This window comes from Tasmannia lanceolata, unplaced genomic scaffold (assembly GCF_043159265.1).
Source record: "Tasmannia lanceolata isolate RefF3 unplaced genomic scaffold, GAP_Taslan_0.1 ptg000023l, whole genome shotgun sequence".
Classification (NCBI taxonomy): Eukaryota; Viridiplantae; Streptophyta; class Magnoliopsida; order Canellales; family Winteraceae; genus Tasmannia; species Tasmannia lanceolata.
Window position 1 is genome coordinate 2,439,713 of NW_027518700.1, and position 22,042 is coordinate 2,461,754.

The following is a 22,042-nucleotide window of genomic DNA, read 5'->3' on the forward strand; positions in this document are numbered from 1 at the left end:
CATCTTTCTGTACGTATCTCCATCGTCTGTTGTCATTGCTGTCATTGCAAATAACCGTTGGTTCTAAGAAGAACAAACTGTGCACACCATCGGATCAACCTAGTCCTTACTCCACTAAACTCAATTATTTTGGCTAATGTATATGCATAGTTACGTAGAGTCAACTCTGTAGAGAGAGATTAATCTCTCCTCTCCCAGCACATAAACCACTAACTTACCATTGTCTAAAACCTCCTGGCTCTACTTCAACTCAATTATTTTGGCTAATGTATATGTATAGTTAATCTCTCCTCTCCCAGCACATAAACCACTAACTTACCATTGTCTAAAACCTGAAAATGTGACACATTTCTCTATCCAACTATAAAAAAGGAGCTTCTCTAAATGTCATCTGATGGCTCAGTCAAGGGTGGAGGGACGTATAGTGTGGGGTGGGCCACGGCCCCCAAATGACTTGTGAAATCCCCTTTATCACTACAACAGAAAAGGGTTTTACCAGTTACATTTACTGGCGGTTTTGAATGCCGGTAGTATGCCTTGTAGAAATTATTACAAAAAGTTAGTAAGAACTCCCCCTGCCCAAATGACCAATCCGGTCCCCACAAGTGTAAATTCTTGGCTCCACCCTTGGGCTCCATGGCTCATCTAAACATCCCTGGAGGTTTGACCGGTTTTTCGATGAGATTCTTGATTGGATGGGATCTTCAACATTTGTGTTCCAGCATGTTCGAAGATCTGCCAATTCAGTCGTCGATGCTCTAGCCAGAGATGAAGTTTTCACGGAAGATCTGGCGCTCTTTGATTCTCTCCCGCCTTGATGTCTTTTTATTAGTGTTTCTCTTTGGTTTTCTTGTTTTTGTGTGTGTTTTCTTGTATATCGACCATCTCGGTCATCTTTTTCAATAAAATTGGCTATCATTAAAAAAATATATAAAAAAGGTGCTGCACAAGTGCCGGATACTCTGTGCACCATGTTTCCAGCCACACATCGAAGTCAATACTATCAAACACTGATTTACATCAAACAATACAAACCACTACATATTTTCTCTCACCCCACCTACTTATGAGTTTTATAGCTCTACTTCCAGCTGAATACCTGCAACTCTTAGAGTCCAACTGGCTAGGCGATATCAAATTCCTTAGTGTCTTTGGTACATATGCCCCTTCACCCAACGTACAAACCACTCCATTAAACATCTTAATCATCGCCGATACCCCGTGAGATCACAACTAGACGAGTCACCTAAAGACACTACACATTACCTCATCTTTTGCCTTCACCCATCTTCAGCCCGTTCAATTGGCACTTCAGATTTAACTTACTAGCAAAGCTCTTCACCAAATAGAGCTTATCTAACTCCTATAATTTCGGCACTTAACTCCTATAACACCCCATTATCAATGAAAAAAGCCAATTTAAAAAAAATATATAAAAAATTATTGGAGCCTACATAAGCCAACACTGTTTATTGACTGAAGTGAGCTCAATCTCTGATCGGTATTTTTTAAGTGTCTAAACGTGACTAAATCACTGAAACACCTGGCACCTTTATCTAGCTCCACTTGCAGAAGAATTTCTTGTGATTCGATGATCCTAGAACCTTGACCAATAAAGCATTTTGAGGAACTTGCCAAGAAAAGCTAAGCTGTGGATTTTTGCAGGTAGTGATCTTACATATGGGATGTCCATGAAGCATGGGCCAAGACCATGCATATCTACCCATGAGGGCAGTATACATGTTCTATATGGGACCCAAGGTTGGAGTATTGGGTCCCATAAATTTTTTTTGTTTTGAAAATTGACAGTTTTCATTCCAAGAAAGTGCCAAATAAGGGACAACTTGCCCCCTGACATGCTACAACAGCCGCCCCCCCGGCATACAGTAGGATTAGCTTGCATATCCGTTATATGCTACCCATCCCCATTCCCCATTACATTACCCAATAGCCTAACTCGTATTAGTTCCAACAAAAGTGTCATATTTGTGGGCCCCACCAAGTCATTAGTCCTAGAGGCATTTTTTTTTGTATGAATCGCTTTCGTGCACTGCGCATGCTTACTCTCTAGTACTGATAAAAATGACCGTTCATTTGTTGTGCCACAACATATATATAGACTGGAACCCATAGATAATCTCCATAGGATGATCTTAACCCTCCGATCTAAAGAGGTTATCCTATGTATGATCTACGGTGTACAGCCTATATACGTTGTGGCCCAACAAATGAAAGGTTTGGATCATCCTATGAAGTGGGCATCAGTGTACTTTTTAGACTTCAACTCCTTTTGAAAGTATTTTACAAAATTATTCCACAGCCCCAGAATTTGTAAGGAAATTTGAAATGCCCTTCATCATGAAAGGGAGAACACAATCATGCTCCTACCTCCTACTCTTCCAATTATTTAATCTGCATCTATGTAATAATATTATTAAAAACCTTATTACCTTCCAATTATTTAATCTGCACCATGTAATAATATTATTAAAAACCTTACTATTTACTAAAAACTTTCATTAAAAACATTTATTATTTAATGATGCATGAACCTCATGCGTGCGTGCATTCAACCCATTATGGAATCACGGGATGTGCGTAGGGAGGGACCCGGGAGTAAATTTCATGAGAAATTGAATTACTAATAAACCCCCTTGCCTTTATGACAAATTAACAATGAAAACTTGAAAAAACACAGAGATTTCTCTTCAATATTTACAATTTAATCCCTCTTATCGAGCAGCTACCTTCGTACAAATCACCACGCTGTTAATTAATTATAACACTAGCAAACAAAATTGAGTGGATTATCGCAATAATTAGAGATTAATCGAGGGAATGATGAAGAAAACTGAGTTGCTTTTACTATTACAAAAGGAGGAATGTGATATATTCTACCCCTTCGATTCCAAGAGCCACCCCCTCTAGTGTATTTATGAGTCTATGACTACTCTCTTTAGACTAAAAGGGGGTGGGGTTCGAAGAAAACTGATGCTCTTTTTTCTAAGGACCCACATTATTGAATGATCTAAACCATTCATTTGTTAGGCAGTAACTTAAATAGGGTGTGTCCTTAAAATCATCTCCATAGGGTGATATAGGATTATCTAACCCTCCGTGGATTGGAGGGTTAGGATCATCATTCTCGCTTCATAAGATGATCCAAACCATTTATTTGGGGCCACAACGTAAATAAGTTGTACTCCGTAAATCATTTCCATAGGATGATCCTAACCCTTTGAGAAAGCTCTGTGGATGGGAGGGTTAGAATCATCCTATGGAAATGATCTACGGAGTACATCCAATTATGTAGTGACCCAACAAATGAACGGTTTGGATAATCTTATGAAGTGGGGTTGCTCTGGACATTCTTCTGATTTTTGGGAACATCTTGCAATGAACAGTATTATTTTTATTCAGAATGATCTGTGCCGTCCAATCTAGTGGTCCAAACATGCACTAATGCACAAAAGTCCTCCCCATTAAAGTGATTTGTGCCATGTGTTTCAAGAGATTAGAAAATCTAAATTGGATTATGGAATGTCTGTGGTGGTACCCACCACAATGTGCCATTTGATTTTTTTTCTTTGTGGGGTTCAAGGAAAAGTGGGCTTTGGACCCTTTGGTGTACCGTGTTGGAAGAGGGAATGAAATGCGTGTAGAATTGTATCGCATTCATGAGAAGATGTGCAGTGGTCGGATGAGAGAAGACAAAAGGGGAATTTAAGGAGAAGAAATGGAGTAGTAATTAATAGTAGTTTGTCTACCACTACACTCAATTTTTACTGCAATGTCTCTGCATACTTTCATCACTATTACTACCCAACAGCTGGAAACGTAAAGGTGACGCTTACTTTCATACCCAAATCTCTGTCCTCTCACATACAGCTCTTCACTTTTCATTCCTGCTCATAAAGCCCAATTTCAGTTCTCTCTGCCTTATTTCTTCCCCACTTTAAGTTCTACATTTTACATTGCAACTCTCTCTCTCTCTCTCTCTCTCTCTGATTTTCACTATTCATTCCTACTCATGAGAGCCCAATTTCAATTCTTTCTGCTATATTCGTCTCTTTCTCTTTTATAGTTTTTCAGTATAAGGAAAGCCATCCCTCTTCCTCACTTCAAGTTTTACATTCTACTCTCTCTCTCTCTCTCTCTCTCTCTCTCTCTCTCTCCTAATTTTGAAAACCAATATTCAATTTTATCCTCTTAAAGTTCCTTGCTCTCTCTTTTCTTTTTAATTCAGTACTTATTGAGTTCCTTGCTCTCAATTCTTCCTAATTTCACCTGAAAGAAGAAAACCCATCTTGCCAATTTCCCATTTCAAAATCTAGTTTTACACACCCTACAAATTTCAGTTTCAATTTTACACTTGTTCTTTGCTTTCCCCTTCAAAGTCCTAACCCCAAGTTATGAAATACACAGTGCCAAAAACCCATTTCTCTATCGACACATTTGAAGCTCAAAAACATCAAACAAGGAAAAACCCATCTCCCATCAACACCATTCCAACCGTTTCCATCTCCAAAAACACCCCCAAATAAATAAATAAAACCGTCATTCTATCTCCTCTTCACTTTCTTATTTCATAACACACCAACCCTACCATTAGTACTTTCTAGAGCTGTAATTTTAAGACTGAGGCCATGAAAGACAGAGGCAAAGCAATAGAAATTTTAGACTCATCAACAGCCCCACTATGCAAAAAGCACCCATCTTCTTCATCAGTTGGAATCTGTGCTTTTTGCCTCAAAGATCGTCTGATAAAGCTCGTTTGTTCTGATTGCGGAGAACAAAGACTCTCATCTTGCTCTTGCTCAGACATTTCTGCCTCAAATCGCAATTCTTGTTCAGTAGAGGTTGGGAGCGTGGGCCGAATCTCATTCCTCATTGAGAATGAAAAATCAGACTTAGAAGCTGCAAATAAATTGCAAATTTCTCCTTACTCAAATACAAAGCCACATCTATGTGATGAAACAACAGAGCCAATTGTGCTCAAGAGGAGCAAAAGTAGCACTGTGGAGTTAAAAAAGAAAGGATTTTGGAATGTGGGGTGGTTTTTTAAGAAGAAAAAGGAGATGGGTTTGGGGAGGAATTCACTTAATGAGAAAGGTGAGATGTGGGTTTTTGATCATATGGGTTTTTCTGGGTCTAGCTCTGTTGGTGGTTTTGATGGTCAGAAGGTAAATATAGAGCAGAAGAAGGGTGGTTGTTTGGACTCAGTTGGTGGTTTTAGTGGTGAAAATGAGTCTGGATTTATTGATTTAAAGTTGGGTTTCTCAGCAGAATCAAAACCTGGTTTTGATGGTATGAAGCAAAGTGGTTTCTTAGAGTTAAAACCTGGTTTTGGTGGTGGTTTATCTCCATTAGAAAGAGATGGTCTTGGCAGTTTAAGAGGTTGTTTTTCAGAACATGAGTCTGATTCATTTAGGCATGTTGGAAGAGGTGGGATGTTGAGTAGTGAGAGTTCTTGTAGGATTACAGTTAATGAATCAGGGATTAAGAGAGGTAAGAAAGGATTGAAGGTTTGGAAATGGATTTTTAGGCATTCAAATGGCAGAAGTGCAAAGAAGTAGAAGGGTAAAAGTCATTGAATTAGCAGAGTAAAATCGTTGAAAATTAGAGCTATTTTGCTGTGTTTGGTTTCTGAACTTGTTTTGCTAGCAAATCTTTATGAAGTTGAAGTGTACTTCTTCAGTTCTAATGTAATTTAATTAGGCTTGTGTTCAGTGGTTATCTTTCTTTGTTAGTATGGGATTGAAATTTGAAGAAATGAATGAATGTAGGTGTAGGTATCATTTTGCCTAACCCCATCTTACCTACCCAAAAAAAAAAGTTGTCATTTTGCCTCATAGAGCTTGTATTTTCACCCAGTAGTTTTGGTAACTTCCACCCTGTCTAGGTAAAATATTTCCATTGGCTGTAACTATTCGCAAAGTTGTGAGTTAAAGAAACAACTCTTTAGAGCATGCTCGACAATTATGAAAAAGGTTTCATGGAATTTCTAGAACTTGTTTAGGTGATGGTAAGGTTGCAACTTACCCTAAGTATTCTAGTTCAGGTTTAGAAATCATGGTTTGGTTTTCAGGTTGAAAAATAAGACCCAATCTGGGGTTGGCTTTAAAGAGAAAAAAAAAAAACGAAAACTTGGCCCCTGTTTCCGTGACTCAAACCCGTGACCACCATGTCAATTGAGCAAACCCATCCAAGCTTCATAATATGAAAATATTTCCCCAGTAATTCGTTTTTTTTTTTTTTGAATGGCTTCGTCACTTATTCGTTAAAACTTAAAAGATAAAACCCTAACACACTCCTCTTACTTGATAGCTAATGTCCCTCCACTTCTTCCTTGTTCAATCTCCTTCATTCCTCCAAACTCCAAAGTGAAAAGTATTAGTCACAACAAAGATGTCTTTATGAGAGAAGCATGTTAAAACCCAAAATTGTTAGTTGAATCCGCATTTGAATTATCGCTTCATGGCACATCATTCATACCATGAAGCCATCTATCTCAGCAAGTAGTTTCTTGGTTAGGGTAAGGTTCCCCAAAACCAAAGAAACCATCTATCTCAGCAAGTAGTATTCACAGATTTCTATGAAGAATAAATCAATATTTGGATTGCTAGTAGGATCCACAGATTTCAATAAAAAAAGACCTAAAAAGTGGTAATGTGCCTATCGTTAAGGCCATGTTTGGCTGCTATGAATTTTTTTTCCATTGAATCTTACTTTATCAAGTGGTGAGAGTGGGATAGCGAGGGTGGAGGAGAGACTAGACAGGGCATGATTGAGGAAAGGGTGAAAAAGGCTGAAGAACAAGATAAATAAAGACTCAAATCAAAGTACATTTTACTTTTTCCCTGCTTTCTAGCCACTTCTTACCCTCTACTCATATAATCTCAAATCTCTTCATCCCCCACCCTGGCCGAATGGTAAAGTGGTAAACCCGATTCTGGATTTGTTAGAGGTTCTTAGAGAACATTGAAATCCCACTGTTCATGGGAAAGATTACACATATTATCAAGAGTAGCCAATCTAGAAAATGACACCTTCCAGTTCAGTGACTAGTTCACCTGAACCCGGCAACACTGGCAGAACAGAGCAACTCTGGTTCGCCGTGAGAATTCAGCACAAATCCAAGCCAAATGCTGTTCAAGAGTCAGAAATCGGAGAAACAGGACCAACAGGTTGGATTTGCCGAATGTTATTTTCACCTTTTTTTACCATTCCTTTTTTTTTTTAGAGTTCTCAGAAAGAAAAAAAAAAAACCATTCCTCACAACAAAAATAGATCAGAAACACTGCCGAAAAAGGTTAAAGAACGCTGAATCATATTCATCAGCGCAAGTTTTTGTCCGAGTTGAGTCGACTCGGCCAGTTAGTGAGTACGCTAGAAATGCTAATGCCATACAGGCCTTATGCCACCAGACAAAGGCTCAGTGCCATGAAAATATAACATGTACTGTGATTTTCATCTAAAGCGTCCGATAGATAAATCTTCTCTACCCCTGGCTTCTCTGGAACTGCCCGTTTATGGTAAACGGGCAGACAAGCAAAGTTTAAGCATAGGAGGAATTTTAGTTTATAAGTTTGACATCCAATCTTCCAGTCTCCAAACAAAACTACCATTAAGAGGAATTTTAGTTTACAAGTTGCCATTAAAAGAAGGTCAAAATTTCTTTCATTTCAAATTAACTGCAACATCTCTAATAGATATATAAATTATAAAATACGTTATGTTATTGCACGCCACTCCACCGAGCCCAATCCACGAACTGCATGCCCCCATAAATATTGTTCGCGAATCGAACACCGACGGTGAAAGCCATTGCAACAGGAGGAACCCGTTTTGCCATGGGTGATGTTTCCACAACGCGTTCCAATCCATTAATAATTTGGTAACGAGTGTTGGAAGAAACTCCGAGAAACACACCTGAAAGTCGTAGGAAAAACCCATTAGTGAAATGATGAACTACAAACATGTACATCTCTTGATAGCAATCAATTTCACAAAAAAAGAACGAAGAAAAAAAACCCATCTTCCCTTGAGCAATAACTTCTACAAAGCAGCTACGAAATGCTAGCTTAGAGTAAGAGATAAACACGATTTACCAGGATAATTTTCCAAAAATCCTACTGTTTAACAGTATGGTATAGATCATGAATGGTCTATCGGAAGATGTTTACACCTAACCCCCTTTGACCAGCAGATTGATAAACAGAAAACGAAGAGAAAAATGGCAATAGAACAGAACTATAGCGACAAAATGGCAATAGCACCATTGGTTATACCGTCTCAGAATCAAATAAAGATGGAGTTTGCCAACTAGAATTGACGTTAATTGACATTTAATAACTAAACGTGTCTGTTAAGTATAGTAGTGTGGTTGCTAGTGCAAAGCAACGGATCTCAGTACAACACTTACGGTTTATCTTAGGTAAACCCAGATTAAAGGCAGTTATTATAGCATTCTTACGATCACAAAATGGAGATCAGTAAAATAATGTGAATACTAAGATTGACTGGAATATCATGAACCCAGACTGTATGTGTATAGGTACTAAACAACAGCTACAAATAATAACAGTACCGTAGTTCAAGCCATACCCAATTCGTCCTACAAATGCCAACCCAGACTGTTATGTTCATTTGAATTTGCAGTTGCTACTACTCTTTTTTGTGATGCTTCAATGAGGCAAGCTTCCTATCTTAAAGTCATGCTAAGATTATTTGTTTTCTTTGAATGGTAACAAAATTATACAAAAAGAGCAAATGCCACAACAAAGAAGCCTCAACCAAGACTTTATTATGATTCATGATCATTTTCTGTTAGGAAAAGCTCTCCATGAAACTTTTTGAAAGGCAAACCATAGGATAAACATTTGTTTTACAAGAGAAATTACAGGAGTGGTTTCACATCATTTGGATCAGATTTGAATGTGCTAGAAGCAAATCTATTAAGGTATTTTGACATTGCAAGAAACCATTTTTCTGTTTTTTAGAAGAAGATCAATTATTATAAGGTGAAAACTGTGCTTTATGTTTGGAGGCAGGAGAATCTGCATCCCCTCTTCTTCTCCATTGTAGAGTGGCGAGGGGCGTGTGGGGAAACCTTCTTAGTCGGTTTGGCATCCATTGGGTCTTTAAGGAAACTTTTGCTGTGTTGGTCTTTGTTCCCTTGAGGAAAAAAGGGAAGATATTGTGGCATGTTGCTTTGTTAGCTACATTTTGGGTATTATGGAAAGAAATAAACACTAAATTATTCAAAGGATATGCTAGAGGAGCTAACTTCCTCTTCTTGGGTGAAAACACTTCCAAAGTTCGCATTTGTTATCAGCGTATGCTTTGTGGGAAGGTTGGCGAGACATATGCATGAGTACGGAATGGAGGCAAAAGGTAGTACAGAAATGGGATTCCCTGCCTACAGGCTTCCTAAAGCTAAACTTTGATGGTTCGAGCTTTGGGAACCTGGGTCCGGCTGGCATAGGAGGGGAGCTAGGAGATGATCATGGAAATGTTATTTAGGCCTATGCGGGTCCTATTGGGTTAGCGGATGCTTCTGAAGCCAAAGTTAGAGCTGTTCATCAAGGAATAAATCTATTAGTTTCAAAAGGTGTTGATCAAGTGGTAGTAGAGAGAGATTCTCTAAATGTCATCCCTTGGCTCCAAGGTCGTCACAATAACCCATGGAGGTTCATCAGATTCTTTGATGAGATCTTTGAACACTCCAAATTTTTTACTCTCTTTCTCGCATATCCAGAGATCGGCAAACGAGGTGGCAGACAACTTGGCTAGATTGGAGGTTTCGAAAGAAGCTTTGGCTCTTTTTTATTCTTTACCTGCATAATGTATTCTTTCTTTGTTTCTACCTTCTTAATGATATGTCCCCCTTTTGTACCATGACAACCTCAGTCCTCTTGTTTTAATAAAATTGGCGATCATTCAAAAAAAAAGAAGTTTCCACCTAAATTGAGGATCCCATGGATAACATGACCTAATTGCCAGATTCCTAATCTACAACAAAGCATCCAAGCAAATGCATTCGAGGAGTCAGCTTCCACAAACAGGCAACCACCTAACTCTATGAATAATGCAAATGCCGGTGAGAGCAGAAACATCCACCTTGCTCGAACCCTTTATCCAATAGGTTTGAAGGATGCCTTCAAAATCTCTCCCTGGTCATTCCTAAACACTCCTACCATACCTAAGTTACGAAAGGAGCTCCTGCGAGACTAAATTTGACCACATTGGTTGTATGAGTGTCCAGTTCACATTTTTAACAATCTTTGGAAGGCAGCTAAAATTATATTAAGAATGAGAAGATTTTCAAATGACAAATAGCTAAAGACTATCAGTAGATCCCATTCTTAGAGATCACTCAAAAGAGAACCAGAAGAATATGCATGTTCCAGTGAGCTAGTTGAAACCAATACTGACTATAAGTAAAAAATTATAACAAGTTCAAATACTTAAAAAGGGATTATGGGCACTGGTTGTATACATACCCCAAAGAACTGCACTTTTCACAAGAGGTGGTACAGGTATGTCTCCTTCAGATTTTTTAATGCTCCTGAAACCATGGAAATAATATTCAAAAATAAGCATAACACAGTAATAACTTATAAGAACAAGCATAAGACAGTTATATAGAGGGAGCATAAGCATAAGATAGTTATATGGAGGGATAGTGCATTGTTCACAAACGATAGAATCAGAGCCTACCACAAAAGCGCCACAAAACAAAACACTGTGTATGATCGGAAAGATAGATATAGAAGACTTATATTAAGCAATCATACATTTAAAAAATGAAATGATGTCAAAATGTAGCAGGTATCATTAAACATTGATAACATGTCATGCATCCAGGATCCACCCAAGAATCAATTTCTGCTCGTCCAGGATCAGAAAATTCCATAATAAGTTCTATTTGTGGTCATTTTAGACTTCCCAAAATCTTCACAAAAGAAATGTAGGATCAATCGACCAAAGCACAAATAGTAAGAAACACAATTCATCCAAAACATAACCTACAACATGGACGTTTAGATCAAACTATCCTTTCATAAGCATTCTGGGGAACAGGATCAGGATCCATCCAAGAATCAATTTCTGCTTTCCCAGGATCAGAAAATTCCATAATAAGTTCTATTTGTGGTCATTTTAGACTTCCCAAAATCTTCACAAAAGAAATGTAGGATCAATCGACCAAAGCACAAATAGTAAGAAACACAACTCATCCAAAAGATAACCTACAACATGGACGTTTAGATCAAACTATCTTTTCATAAGCATTCTGGGGAACAAAACTCAGCTTTCAATCGCTGGCATAAGGATGGGCTTGCATTTTTTTCATAAACCATGCAGATTTAAGCGGCAAAACAAGACTAGCGGCTTTTGTTGCAAAGAAAAGAAACCAACAGAGAAGAGAAGGATGTTGTTTTACTCTAAACAACAGGTGCTTGTTTCAAAATTTAGTAGCAAAGAATATTCATTTAAATTAATCAAGGGTGCTTTGGTTTTAATGATATGGTATAGAAATTTCATACTGTACATAATTTATTAAACAGAAGACGTAATGGCAAATTTACTCAACTATAAACAAGCCAAATTTCACGGTTTAAGTTGACCCTGTGTAGAGGAAAGAGCCAAATTTCTACAACGTTGTTTGGTCACATGAGCAAAAACGTGATTCTCAAGAGCGGGGCTGAATGGGTGGGCTTCTGTTAAGCGGGGGGTGTCGGAGGATTTTCAGGTGAGTAAATACAGTGATGGCCAGGTTACGATGATATGCCCCTCTTATCGATGGCGGACAAGATTTCGCCCAACATAGATGTCGGTAGAGTATGTCTGATACTGAAGCTATCAAAGTGTGAGGAGGAAGACTCAACTCAATTCAACTAAGCCTTTTGTCCCAAACTAGTTGGGGTCCGCTAATGAATCCTTTAGAAAATTTTAAATTTAGAAGGTGAAAGAAATCTATCCGGCTCAAATTGACTAAGTCTAATCCTGACACTAGTTTGTTTCGTCTACATGGATCATTTTCTTCCATTCTCTCCTATCCACTCTTTTTACTCCATCAACTTGGCACGAGTCACTTCTTCTCATTGGAGTATCCAAAGGCCTACGTTGGATATGCCCAAACCATCTAAAGCGATGCTCTCTCATCTTCTCCTCAATTGGTGCCACCCCCACCTTTTTACGGATGTCTTCATTTTTAATTCTATCTAACCTTGTGTAGCTGCACATTCATCTAAGCATTCGCATCTCCGCTACACTCATCTTATGCACATGCTGCTTCTTCGTGGCCCGACATTCTGAGCTGTACGGGATGGTTGGACTCACAGCGTGAGGAGGAAGACTGAAATGAGAAAATAGTCAAGATTTTCACTTTGTTTTGTTTTTATGGGCTCACTCTACACACATTGGAGCCTAAAGATAATCAGGGTTGTCACCTAGTACTTTCAGTTCTACGGGCTCCCTCTACACATGGGGACCTGAAGACACTGCTTGCCCTAGGTGAATGGATAGGGATGGTATTGGGGGTCAACTTCAAGTTGACGAGTGACAAAAAACTATAACCTGCTAGTCTAATTGTGGATACCCGCCACTTTGGGCAAATTTCAACATCTAGAGCAGTGGAGACTGGTTCCGACGAGATCACGGTGAAGGTGGTGATAAAATGGTGTTCATAGGTGCCTGGAATGATGTCGGATGAAGGAGAAGCTTGGATGTGGAAGAAACCCCCGAAACATTTTCGGACTGTGGTTGAAGACGATAATGGGGCCCCAATGGAACCAAACCTTGGGAAGCGATGGGCTAGGCAGATGCTTGGTGGACCAGTTGAACAGTTAAATTTGGGCTAATTGACACATTTACAAGCACTAACGAATTTGATTTTTCTGAAGTTAAATTATTACATAAATTGAGGACAAACCTGAAGTGCTGCTAACAAGAGAGAGTATATCACTCAATTCTATACAATGATTGAATTGTGCATAAATATGCTTCTAAGTTCTAACTTTGTGGCAGTGTATCATGCCGATAGGCTGGAGGTTCAATCCCAGCTTACCTACCAAAAAAAAAAGTATCGTGCCGAAGTATTATGAAGAAAATATGATGCAGCAAAATAGAGGCTGGATGGTTTTGGAAGATATGGATCTTCTAAAAATTCAATATTTTTTAATATTTTCTTAACATTTCAAAAAAATATGGACAAAAAATAGATGCTATAATTCATTTCATGGTCAATTCAGGGCGGCCATCATACAACTTTATGACTCAATTCTATTAACTTCGCATTTTGAGAATGTGCTAGTTCAGATACATCTAGGAAACACAAATTCAATACAAAATTACATCACATTTTCAGCAACGAATGAAGTCCAGAGTTGTAGCCAATCTGTCCACTCAAATATGCTTCTTACCGCAGCCATCACTTTCCAACTATAACTAAAATGTAAAAAGCATAACACTAAAAATAAAATAGAATGCCAATAATCAAATCAAGAGTGCAAAAAGAAGCTTCGTAAACCTCACATATCCATAAACCTCAAATAAGCAACACGAAAGGATATGAGCAGTACAAGATCTAATAAACATGGTAGCCAATTGCATGAATCCAGAAACTGATACAGGACAAGTAAAGATGTAAGTATACCTTTTGGCAGTCATTATCGAATTTGCAATTCCTTGTCCTATAAGTCCACAAGCAAACCCAACTGACGCATACAGAACTCCCTGGATGCAGATTGTGTAAATAAACTATGTCAACTATTATGAACAATAAACAATGCCAAGTACTCGATATAAAGCCACATAATTATTAAGAAATAGAAGAAAGAGTCAACAAGAAGACAGTTATTGTTCTAGATATTGCTCCAAAAGGTCAAGAAAAAGTTTCATATTCAAAAGGGACAAGCAGAGCATGATACCTTGTAGAAGTATGTTCCAATCCGTTGATCGATAGAAAATTTGCATCTGGGCCTTTCAGCTTCAAAAACACTGCATAAGATAAGTTGGGACATTAAAGAGAATTCCTAATGATCATTTCAAGTTCTAAATGAGAAGAAAATGAAGAATATAGCCAACAACGAATACAAATGGCACTGACAATCACCAATAAAGACATTATGATTGTATTCCTACACAATGCAACATTGGTACCCGATATTAATAAACGATTCAACAGTCAACAATTAATTAATAGAAAACAGTTTAGGCCCTGTTCCGTTTGAGATTGTGGCAACCGATTGTAGGCCCCAAACTGATTACAGTACTCAAAATTCAACGTAATTTTGAGTCTTGTAATCGGTTTGGGGCCCACAATCGGTTGCCACAATCTCAAACGAACAGAGCCTTAATGTCCAAGAGTAAATCATGTAGGCACGATCTACCAACAAAGTCCTATATGGTTGAGCTCCATTCTCCCAAGCTAATCAATAAAAATAGCTTAAAATAATTACGAATAGAAAAATAGACTTGTTTTAATTCTTCTTATGAAGAAATATGCTGCAAAAATTGCATCCACCACACATTACTGAAGTAATTGCTAAATTTTACTTCAGGAATTAAAGGAAATGAATTTGAAGGTGAACTACTTACCTGCTTGGCAGAGCTCCACAAGTACGTTGCATACTTCCAAAGAATCCTTTTGAGATGGATGGTTGCCCAATGCGAGCATATGGTGCTAACATACCAACTAAAGCAATGTTAACGACCCCCCCAACCAAAAGATCTGCAACATACAACTCAAACTCTGCCCAGAAATCCTTGCCCCTTTTTTGAACTTCCGCAAAAGTTGCACAGCAGGAGTCAATAACTATCTGCATTAACAATGGCATTTCCCTTTCGTTGAACGGAACTTTATCCCAAGAGCAAAAAACAAATGAGCTTGACATACCTCTATTCCAACTTTAAATAGAAAAGCGGGATCAGCAAGCATTCGGTTCCGAAGTAATGAGCATGACCTCATTGCGACACCTAGAGGCCAAACTGACTCCTGCAATTAGGGAAAAACCAAATAAATTAAATACTACAAAATTTAGAGGAAGAAACTAAACGATAAAACTTCTATGTGTACTGAATTTTATTGTGCTGATAAATTGGCATACTGTCAAGTACTACCTGTAAATCCAAGTATCTAAGGAGAACAAGTTTGGGAATGCCAATGGTCTTCGCAGCCTCTAACATGTCCGAAGGGAGAGTTGCCCCCCGAGCTTCAGTCTCTCGCATCACCTCTTCAAACTTCAATATTGGGCCAAGCTCCTCTTCTTCTTTATCATCTTTCCCGTGATCACTATCCCCACCACCTCCCCCAGACGGAAATTTCCCATTACTGCCATTTCCACCAATTGAATTCCCACCACTGCCTCCATCATCAAGGTCTGGAGAAGAGCTTGGGTCGACGCCTGTTGGAAATACAAACGTCGGCCCAACAGATTCCACTTTGACCCCTCGTGGCTGCAACATGCTCTTCTTATTCCTTCCCCTACCAAAACCACTACTTTTTACTCTAGATGAAGTCGACAAAACTCCCGTTAGAACAAAAACCCAGCATTTGATTCCAGTACTTCTCGAGCCTCCAAATCTCCTAACCTCAACAATTGCACTTTCGCTCCAATGCCTCGCAAAATCGATCCCAACAGAGCATTCTCTAGATAAATAAGCAGAGTTCTGCAAACCACTGCTCGAATAACAAAATGCCATTTCTTTCCTTTGCTTCTTCAAAATCTCCGCAACAAAAAACTTGGAGAAGTCGAAAAATGAACAGATATCTAATGAGAAGTCTAGGAATCGCACTCTGAGATGACAAAATTGGAAGTTGAATTAGTTTTACAATACAAAGCAGCACCCACAAAATAAAACCAGTTCAGCTCCGAAAATCAGTTTGTTCCCTGCAAAAATAAATAAATAAAAACTACGAACTGAGTATATCATGCAGCAAAAAAATAAAAACGAGAATCGCGATTCACATAGCCATTTGGATACAAGGATTTTATAAGCTAAAACTTGGATTTTAGAAGCTAAAACCTTCGTTGTTCATTTTCAGGATTGTAAAATCCAGGTTTTAGCTTATACAATCAAGGTTTTAGTCCTCCCGAGCCAAAAACCCTTTTACAAAACAATCAAGGTTTTAGCTTATAAAATCCAGGTTTTAGCTTGTAAAACCCAGGATTTTACAATACATGATTATAAAATCCATTGATCGAACCGCTCCCTTGCGTTTCATCCGCATGATGAAAAATAAATAAACAAGTTCGAATTTTGACAGAGAAAAATAATCCAAAAATAAGATCCAAGTAAGAACTATTATAGTAAATGAGAAAAAAACTATTCAGAAAATCCCACCTTTTAGTCGACGAGGAGAAATTATAAAAAAAAAGAAAAGAAAAAGGATGAAACCCCTAAGTTTTAGCTTATAAAATCCAGGTTTTAGCTTGTAAAACCCTGGATTTAATCCAGGTTTTAGCTTGTAAAACCCTGGATTTTGCGCGATGACTAAAACAAAAAGATATAACAAAAGATTACCGATTTGGAGTTATGGTGTTCTCGAATGTTCCGTTTGGAGTAGGAGTAGTGAGACGCGGTGGGCAGGGGGTTATAGGAGAACCCTCGTTTGGCAAGACATTAACCCTGGCTTTGAAAAGTGAAACGGGAAGTGATACTTCCACCCCTGGCTTTGAAAAATGAAAGGGGAAGTGATACTTCCACCCCCTTCTTTTCCTAAATATAAGATTTGCTAGGCAATTTCACGGAAAGTCCATTTCATGGCTGGGCATAGGGCTGGAAATGGGGCGGGGCTAAACCCTGGTTAGCCATCCTCAACCCGAGGCTTGGGTTGGGTTTGGTTAGAGTTGAGGGAATGCTATCTCGGGTTGGGTTAGGGTTGGCCTCAACCCGATCCAACCCGCCCCGAGTTGCACGCCTCTATTGCGACTCCTTATACTACAGAGAGTTTTCCCAAGCAGAAGAAGTAGGGGGCGACTACATCACTTCTCTGTGAATCGAAAATCGATATACATCCGAATGAAAAACCAAGCTTTCTAACAGGGAAAGGGGCTTCAAACACTCTAGTCTCTTATTCTCTGTTGTGAGAGAGAGGGAGGCAGAGTTGCAGATTCAGCAAAAGGAAAAGAAAATCCTTTAAAAGAATCAACTCAATTCGATTTTCAGTTCAGGTACTTTTCCATTCACCCTTCTTCTTGCTTTTTTCCCTATGCTTGTTTTCTTCTCCCCAAATTCCCAAATCTCTAACATGCGCTTAGGTATTCTCAAATCTCTAACGTGCGCTAGGTGTATAGGGTAAGATGTTCTTCCACATGGTGTTGAACCGGAACATGCAACTCCACCCTCGCCACTTCAGTCCCAATCTTCGTGACAAGCTAATCGCAAAGCTCACGAAAGATGTTGAGGGCACTTGCAGGTAAGATTTTTTTAACCAAATTTACTGATGGGGTATGAAAAACAGCAGCCAATTAGCTGTCAACACGTGGCCCCAGGATGGCCCACCACAAATCCAGGGTCGGCCCAGGGGTAGTTAAAATGCTCACACCTGTCCTGGGGTAGGTAATCCAACCACCCAAGGTTTCCCTCTATAAAAGGCCTTTCAGGGCTCAGACCAAGGAGTAGTAACTTCTCAACCAACTCTTAAAAACTCGCTCTGCACTCCTGCTCATACCGACTTGAGTGTCGAAGGGCCTGTCCGGAGTAACGACTCCGGGTTGGTCTTCTAACCTGGTGTGCTCTTGTGCAGGGCTCAGCTCCTTCACTTCGGCTCCTCGGGTACTCCAGCTCAGCTCTGACGTCACTGCCATATCTGTTACCGATTTTAGGCCTAACAGATTGGCGCCATACGTGGGACTACGAACTAAAAGTTGTTCGAATCCCCTATACAAAATGGCAGGGCGGAAGAGTGCTCGGGTACCAACTGCACGAACTACTCGAGCCGTACTACCTCGTAGGACCCGCAGCGAGCGAATCGTCTCGCAGGTGGTAGCTCCCTCTGCTACAGCAGAGCAGAGCCCAGCTCGTTCAGAATACCTCAATCCCACCCTCACTCCGGATCAAGTTCAAGCTCTCTTCCAACAAATGACGGCTCTTCCAACAAATGACGGCTCTTGTTGATCAGTACTAACACCTGATCCAAGCGCCTCCTCAACATCCTCCAGAAGCTCCACGACCTGTGCAAGAAAGATCGAATGCCCACAGGGGAGAGTCAGCGCACCACGGTGAAGACCGGACTCACCACTCCACAAGGCGAGTCCATCACTCCAGAACCAGGCACTACGGAACCACATTTTATACCCTGGAACCACTACAGAACCACATTTTATACCCCGCAACCACTACGGAACCACATTTTATACCTCGTAACCACTAGGGAACCACATTTTATACCCCGGAACCACTAGGGAACCACATTTTATACTCTACAACCATTATGGAACCACATTTTATACCTCGTAACCACTAGGGAACCACATTTTATACCCTAGAACCACTAGGGAACCACATTTTCAACCCCGGAACCACCTATGAACCACATTTTATACGCGAACCACTAGGGAACCACATTTCATACCCCAGAACCACTAGGGAACCACATTTTATACCCTTGAACCTAGTACGGAACCAAATTTTATACCTCGGAACCACTGGGGAACCACATTTTATACACCGGAACTAGTACGGAGCGACATTTTCTACCTCGGAACCAGTACGAATCAAATTGGGTAGAAACAAGTAATGGTCTTTTTCCAACAGAGAAAATGGTGGTTCTAACTTTCTTTTAAAACCCAAGAAAACAGTTAAAACAATTATACAACCAACATAGAACAACTTGAATAATTTTTCTGTTTTTTTCAACACAAAACAATGAAAACCTTCATAAAATGTTAAAACCCAACAAAACATGAAAACCTTCATAAAATGTCAAACCCTATTCAAGTAGAGGAGCATGGACCTACTTGGAGCTATGTTTATCACCCAAGTTCAAATTTGTCACAAGTAATGGTGTGTTTTTTTAACAAAATACAATGGGATTGGAGCTTCCAAAGGATGGCAATGGCTGCACTGGGTGTTTTTCACGTTGGATGGGTGGGGAAGAAGAAAGAAAAACGTGAAGTGGGTAGCTGAAAAAAACATAGGGATTAGAGCATAAAAAATGGTGGGAAAATGAAAGTGGGGGTATATTTGTCCTAAAACTCATACTCTCTCACCTGACAGTCCTTTTTTTACAAAATTTAAATATCTACCTTTTATTCACAATTTAGCATAAACTTGCATTTTTTAAATAATTTTTCCCATTTTAAAAAAATAAAAAGCATACATAGAAGGTGTGAGGTGGAAACTAACTTATGGGCATGAGTTTTGATTTCTTTTCATTAAGTGAACTATCTCTATGCCAATGCCAATTGCATTGTTCCTGAAGTCGATATCCTTGCAAAAACAGATTTCCAATCATGCGAATTATAGATATAAAATAGCCAGAGGATTACAAAAGTAAATGAAACTCTTTAAACTCAAGCACTCGTATGATATCTCTTTTGAATCCTATTCAACTCATATAAACAAAGTATATCCATAGAAACCAATTTGAACACAAAGAAGCAAAAAGTACATCCATTCTAATCTCATCACAAATCCAAACCCAATGGACATGATCTGGAAAAAAAAAAGAATAAATCAAAACCCAATTAGTCAATCCTACCAACATGACTAATTTTTTGAAAAAATTGCACATTCTAAAGTGGGTCAATTTTCACACATCCCAAGAACACCCGAGATGGAAATTTCTCCACAAAAAAAAAAAAAAAACAACCCCAAATGGGAGTCTCAATTTCATTTTCAAAGTCCACATCCCATATTTCCAGATTGAGCATGTATTAGATTCTAGTAGGGGGGTAAATGGATGTTCGAAAATTTGATTACCGTCCGCATCCAAATCTGTTTAAAGCAAATATTATCCGAATCGGTTTCAAGCGGATATTATCCGAATCCGTTTATGAGATATCCGGCTTTTAGCGGATGCGAATCTAGTAAATGTTATATCCGATCCGTTTAATATTCGAATCCGATAAGTAAATCCTTTTTATTTATTATTAATAATATCATTAATATTTATTTTTAGTAATGACACACTATCTTTTGTTTCTAAAAGAAAAGTGAATTTTCTTTTTAGAAAAAAAAGACAAAAACAAAACGTGTTTTGGGTAGGAAATGAAGTAATCTCTCATTTTAAGGGCATTCTTGGAGTTTGACATGGCTTCTTTATAAAGCACCAAATGTGGGCTGAGGATGAAAGAGACAAATGGATGATGGTGATTGAAAGAACATGGCATAGCTTCTGGAGAATTCTAAAGCAAAAAGGCCATCTAGGTCATTGATGGTAAATGGACGGCTCAGATCAATTTTTCAACTTAGGGTTAAATAAAAACCCAAAATGCAATTAAAAGATGAGACTTCTACGGTTTGTAAAGAGAAGAGAGGAGAAAGGAGGAGGCTGAGACACCATCTTCGGAATTCCTTGGTGCCTCCAACCCCACCAAAATCCACCGCCGCCCCTCTCCACCTTCTCATAGTCACCTCCATCACCGCCAGTCACCTCCATCTCTAACCCAATCCCCATCCCCATCTCCATCCACATTTCTCTTCATCTTCCACCATCAGTACTCCCACTTCCCCTATTCAAAATAGCCCAAACCCATTCCATTATACCAACAAAAAAAAAAAAAAAAAACCCAAAAACCACTATCAACACCATCATCTATTCCCACAGCCTCTCTCTCTCTCTGCCTTTGTTTTAAAAGGAAGAAGATGATCTCATATATTTTAGGGTTTGAGAATTAATTTTGTGAAGAGAAGGTAGAGGTATGGTTTTAGGATTTGGAAAATTCATTCGAGTAAGAATGAAAAGAAGATAAAGTGCTGCAATAAAATGTTCGAATTTATCGGATAAACAGATACAGATAATATCCGAATTCGAACAATATCCGACGGATACGAATTCGGTAATAGATATTAAATATCCGTCGAATTCGGATAGTGTATACTGTAATTGAATTTGGATATAGCCATATCCGCTTCGAATTCGATCCGTTTACACCCCTAGATTCTAGCAAACAATTTCCTTCTCAATCTAGGGAAAAACCAAATGAAATATTGGAATCACTAATCCATACCTTTTATCACTCCTAATAATTTCGCTCCCTTTTAATTTATACCAAAATTTTCATCAATTCATTATTACCATTTTTTCTATGGTGATGTGATAGATAAAATGGATGCCACATCTATAATACTTTTGTGACATTTTGTACCAATATTTTCATCAATTCTTTATAATCACTTTTTCTGGTGATCGATAAAAAAGGATGCCATATCCATATTACTTCTGTGATCTCTATGCGGATTGCTCATTTATGTCTATCAAGGGAATTAGTTATATAAGTTAGGTTAGGGAGTTTCTCAAGGGAGACATAATGGAAGTATACAGCAATGCATGAAATAAATATGCTACAGTTCTTTCATCTCCTCTCCACTTTTATTTCTTTTCATTCTCTGTTCCTCAATCTTTTAACTTGGGAAGCACTATAATTTTGGAGATTCATGAGTAGTCCCTTTTTTTGGTTGGTTAGCTAGAATCAAACTTGCGACCTCAAGGCTGAAAAACAAAGCCTCAACCATTGAGCTACAGGCTCAACCCCAGATTTATGTGTTCTTGCCAATGAGAGATTGATCCTGTTTTGAAAACTCAAGGTTGCCTCAGGCGATTCAGATAGTAAAACTGAAAAAATTGAAGAAAACTAAGAAATGTCTATATAAAATGGGGGATTAGTGAAGCTGCATGTGAGGTAATTATGGAATTCATCTGTACAGTTACAGCAACTAATCATAGTAAGATGTCATATAGCATATTTCTTCAGTTATTTGATATTTTTCTTCTTCCCATTTGCAGTTTCAATTGTTGTGTATTATTTGCATAAAGAAGGAACAAAATTCTGGCTTTGTTGCCATCAGTTTAAAGTCGGGGTTAATCATA

At 38.7% G+C, this 22,042-nt stretch overlaps 2 protein-coding genes and 1 long non-coding RNA gene across 5 annotated transcripts; 2 read left to right on the forward strand and 1 right to left on the reverse strand.

Annotated features, from left to right (window-relative positions):
- The first annotated feature begins 3,683 nt into the window (after positions 1 to 3,683).
- LOC143856322 (micronuclear linker histone polyprotein-like protein) lies at positions 3,684 to 5,729 on the forward strand. Its single transcript, XM_077366516.1, has one exon. The coding sequence runs from the start codon at positions 4,647 to 4,649 to the stop codon at positions 5,574 to 5,576; it is 930 nt and encodes a 309-aa protein (XP_077222631.1). The 5' UTR covers positions 3,684 to 4,646; the 3' UTR covers positions 5,577 to 5,729.
- Positions 5,730 to 7,602: 1,873 nt separating this feature from the next.
- Positions 7,603 to 17,379, reverse strand: LOC143856293 (protein RETICULATA-RELATED 1, chloroplastic-like). 3 transcript variants are annotated; one of them, XM_077366475.1, is made up of 8 exons: positions 16,531 to 17,379; positions 15,127 to 15,802; positions 14,903 to 15,001; positions 14,605 to 14,825; positions 13,935 to 14,004; positions 13,661 to 13,740; positions 10,506 to 10,570; positions 7,603 to 7,932 (listed from the first exon to the last, which is right to left on the reverse strand). In XM_077366475.1, exons 2-8 carry the CDS (start codon positions 15,706 to 15,708, stop codon positions 7,739 to 7,741), a joined length of 1,311 nt encoding a protein of 436 aa, XP_077222590.1. In that variant the 5' UTR covers positions 15,709 to 15,802; positions 16,531 to 17,379; the 3' UTR covers positions 7,603 to 7,738. The 3 variants fall into 3 exon arrangements, with proteins under 3 accessions (XP_077222590.1, XP_077222589.1, XP_077222591.1); XM_077366474.1 differs by having other exon boundaries at positions 15,127 to 15,807; XM_077366476.1 differs by having other exon boundaries at positions 15,127 to 15,896.
- Positions 16,602 to 19,821, forward strand: LOC143856296 (uncharacterized). The gene is made up of 2 exons (XR_013238151.1): positions 16,602 to 17,180; positions 17,304 to 19,821. It is a non-coding gene; the product is annotated as an uncharacterized LOC143856296 (long non-coding RNA).
- Positions 19,822 to 22,042: the final 2,221 nt, after the last annotated feature.